Below are 4421 nucleotides of genomic sequence, written 5' to 3' on the forward strand. Positions count from 1 at the left end.
TTTCACTCAAGAAGACTTTTGATTCTTGACGAAAAAGAAAAAATTTGTATATAGATACATCGTATATGCACCCGCGTGCATATCATTCTCAAATATGACAGAAGCCTGGTACTAAAATATGGAGAACACTTGATATCACAAAAATTACACAACTATCTTTCAAATGATGTATATACTTAAATAACCATTTTGGAGTGTATAAGTGTATAACAGCTGCAACGGATCAAAAACAATGTAGAGTCTTTTCCCTACTTGATCCTAACTTCTTCTTGATCAAAAAAGCAACGATCTTTTTATGAAACAAGATCATTGCGTCAAGAATCATAAGCAATATGGCGATTATATCCATGTCCACCTCAGCATACATCTGAAACATCAGTTAATGTGTCAAGAGAAGAAAAATCATACGAGTAGTAGTTTGAAGAGTTTCGGGCTGATGTGAGCATATAATTTCTTGAAAAAATGACATGTTAGGGGTAGTTTTTAATAAAGTCCTTGGTCAGACTAGTTAATTTGGAAGATAAGATAATGGTTCCAGGATTCAACTTTGACATTAAGAACTCCATATTAGTTAAACGATAACAACTTTTATCATGGCAACATAGTGAACATGAAGAACTAAGAGCAAAGATCCGGTGTCATGATCTTCTGCCATGAACCCTAAAATTCTAGAGAAAACGCAAAAAAGGACACATTAACATGGGCAACCGCATGCATACATGGTGTCTAGAAGATATCTGACCCGGAAGTGAATTACACAAAACTGTTTTCAAGTAATAGTGTAATACACTACGATTTTTAATAAAAACATTTAATTAAAAAAAAAACAAAAAAAGGCATTACCCTACAGAAGTTTTTTATAGTAAGCACATACGCCAGTCGACTCCTAAATGTAATATTACTTGAGGATTAGGTTCCATTCTTTTATACACTTTCTGTTTAATAATCCATGCTTCATTTTATGACTAATATATCACCAAGTTAACAGGACATTGGGACTCTTATCATACACATCCTTGTACTCTTGCATCATATAAGTGCCACCAACAAATATATGTTAAAAAACAAATAATAAAGCAAGGAGCAGACATCGATCCATGATAAGGTAATTGGTTCATAGGACCCTTATAGAAGAATTCAATCAAGATTATCATAAAAATTGCATCCGAGTATGATCGAAGTAAAATGATCAATTGTTAACAAAGAACATTTACCAATTGTCGCATAATAAAAATCTATTTCCATACCAAACATATTATTCTACAAAAATGTCACATACCTTAATTTTGTTGAAGGATGTAGCTTCAAGTGACTGATTGACATCTTCTATCAAACCTATCCTTTCTCAAATCATGTAGGTGATGAGCTATTTCTTGAATAAATTCTAATCCCCCGTTACTCTGAAGCATATTACAAGCATGCTCAAGGAACTGTCGATCAGCCTCAAATGCTTTTAACCTCTCATTAAGATCCGAAATTTCGTTTTCAAGGGTACCAACATCAATTTCATCATGTCTGGAAAAACCGTTGTTCGCTATATTACCATTAGAAGCTTGGTGAAACTTCTTCTCTAACTCTGATAGAGAATGCAAAATGTATTCCTTTTCATCCTCAAGTCCTAAATCAGGATGACTGATAGCCGTTGATTTCAATTCCTTCGTCGATTTTGAGTCAGAAGAAGTAACATCAATTATCCCGTTTTCCATATGATTTTCTTTTGATGTATCAGTTGCATTCCCCATGAACAATTCATCTTCATATCGGTTTCTGAAATATTCCAGCTCAGCTTCCATATCTTGAATTTCTTTTTCTTTCTCGGCAATGAGATCATTAGCCTTATCAAGAGCTTCCATATCATACTCTGCCTGCTCGTCCATCATTCTCAAATATTGTGACGCCTCCATATGGAGAGCTGCTTTCTCTTCTTGTAGCCTTGTAATCATGGCCATTGTCTCATCTGCAGCTATTGCAGCAGCATTTCTTTCTTCCTCTAATTCCTTGTGCAATAAACGTAACTGTTCTTGATCATGCTCCACCTGCCGCTTGAGCTTTTCCACATAACTTTCACCCTCAATTTCACTCAAACCTGTTGATCTCGGAGATTCAAAACCTTCGTGTTTATCTGAGGAAGTGGACACCTGACAGTCATTGATTGTATGAATATTTTGATTAGGAACCCTTGTTTCCTTACTGACTTCTAGATGCCCGTTTTCTTTTGCATCATGCCCTATCGAACCAGTGGATGTCAAAGATAGAGGACTCGTGTCAGTTTCATTGTTGGTCCCATTGGGAAGTGAAAACTCGGGATTAGAGAAACTGTGAAATTTCTCAGGTCGAACGTGATCTTGATTCTGTATACCCATTTTGTTTATGACCCAAGAATCATCCATTAAACACTCAGTTGCACCACAATCAACCTCAAAAAATGAGTCTTCGGAGTCAGATTCAGAGTCAAAATCATAAAAGGAATTGAACCCAACATTAGGACAACCTGAATCAGATAAGGCATCCATGTCCAAATCCGCATTCACATCCATACCTATACTATTCTCAACAAGGCAAGGAGTCGAAGTCCCAGAAATCCTACCCCGGACCCTTCTAAAATCATTCCGACGACGATACTGGCCACGCCCACGAGCACCAACTCGCGGCATTGGAGGTTTCATGGTTACTTTAGAAACTCCCAATTTTACTCCACCTCTAGGTTTTGGTTTCCATTGTTTTTTACAACACGAACACGTCCCCATACTTGAAGGTACACGAACAAAATTTTTATTTAAATAACCTTTAGGGTATCCCAATTTCCCTTCCATAATTTGTTTTTGTTTCATTGCCGACATAAAACACGCATCACACATTTCCTTAACATCAGCAAGCTTATCATGAAGTTCACAAGATATCAAACAAGAAACTTCTGCCCGATGCTTATCACAAAACAAATTCAAAAAAGATCCAGGCTTTTCACCAAAAACATGATCAATTCTTGAGCAAAACATACATGGTTTTTGTAATTCACAACGATGAGCAAATTTCGAGGCAATAAATCCCAATGCACCATCCATAAACATTAAAAACATCAAAAACCATTCGCAACACGCCATCGATAAATGATGCATAAATTCATTTGTTGCAGCCATGATTGCATTCCCAAACCAAGCCAAACACTTCACCCTAAAAATGGTATCTTTTTCTTATTGGACACATCAAGATTCACTTTCTTGAAATATATACATATATACAAATAGATATATATATGTGTGTGTGTGTATATGTACCTTTATAAATCAAATACCATTAATGGGCAAAAAGGGGTCAAGGCTGTAAACATGATAAACAAAAATACCCAAATCATTACATATAAGATTAACAAAATCCAAACCCTAAAATAAAATAACCCTAATTTAATATTTAATAAATAAGTAAATATATAAATAAAATAAAAATGGGTAATGAAAATGTGATTAAAAAAAAAAAAAAATGGATTACCTGGGAAGCAATGAGAGATGAATTGGACGGCAAATGAGAGGCGAAATATGATTATTTTTAAAAAAATTTGATTTACTTTTTGGCCTGAATTTAAGCATCAATATGATTATTATTATAAATATTTTTATTGATATATGAAATGTTGGTGTTTTTGTGATGATGAAAATGGTGCATGAACCATTCAATCTATTGTTAATCCCAATTGTGGAGCAAATATCTTGTGTCATAATTTCATTGTCATTGTTTCAAGTACCTTAGATTATGGCTTGTGTCAATTTCAATGTATCATTAGATTCTTACACTAGTGGTGTTTAGATTTTTATTTTCTTTATATCTAGTTATCTACTCTATTTATATTAGTTGAAATAAATGTTTTCTATAAGCAGTTAAATATTGCTTAACTTTTAAAAAATACTAGCATGGTACCCGCGTGTTGCGGCGGATATCATGGACATGGCGTTTCAAAGTCATGATTACCGAAAACAGTATAAGTGGGCAATCAAGCAACGATTGTACAAAAACTCCCCTGTCTTAACATGTTTACTGTCCTCATCCGATGTTTATTTTACTTTAAACTCATTGGTAAAAATGTCATATGCATCTGAGCTATATGATTTGGACCTAGAAAATATAGTTTCAGTAAATTCTTGATAGATTATATATGTAGTAGATATGTGGTTCTTTTTGATTATATGTGATTGATGCATAATTCCTATTATGGCCACGAATTTTGAAGTTTCTGCAACTACAGATAATGGAGCACAAAAAAAGCAAAGGTGATGGGTTAGAAGGGTTTGGAGTCCCATGACTCTGGCCAAAACTTGGTAGATAATTGACATATTGGGTATCCTTGAACATGGAATGGTATCTGCAACTATGATATCCAGCAATTAGGCCAATTTTAAACAAATCTGGCCTGACCCAAAAGTATTTGA

At 34.5% G+C, this 4421-nt stretch overlaps 1 protein-coding gene across 1 annotated transcript; it reads right to left on the reverse strand.

Annotated features, from left to right (window-relative positions):
- Positions 1-3702, reverse strand: LOC122581166 (myosin-binding protein 1-like). Its single transcript, XM_043753332.1, has 4 exons — positions 3487-3702; positions 3276-3318; positions 1280-3171; positions 1-367 (listed from the first exon to the last, which is right to left on the reverse strand). Exon 3 carries the CDS (start codon positions 3135-3137, stop codon positions 1305-1307), a length of 1833 nt encoding a protein of 610 aa, XP_043609267.1. The 5' UTR covers positions 3138-3171; positions 3276-3318; positions 3487-3702; the 3' UTR covers positions 1-367; positions 1280-1304.
- Between the last annotated feature and the right edge of the window lie 719 nt (positions 3703-4421).

The sequence above is a fragment of the Erigeron canadensis genome, chromosome 9, assembly GCF_010389155.1.
Source record: "Erigeron canadensis isolate Cc75 chromosome 9, C_canadensis_v1, whole genome shotgun sequence".
NCBI classification, from domain to species: domain Eukaryota; kingdom Viridiplantae; phylum Streptophyta; class Magnoliopsida; order Asterales; family Asteraceae; genus Erigeron; species Erigeron canadensis.

Coding starts and splice junctions, on each gene's coding strand:
- LOC122581166 (XM_043753332.1), bottom strand. CDS start 3,137: ATGGCTGCAACAAATGAATTTATGCATCATTTATCGATGGCGTGTTGC.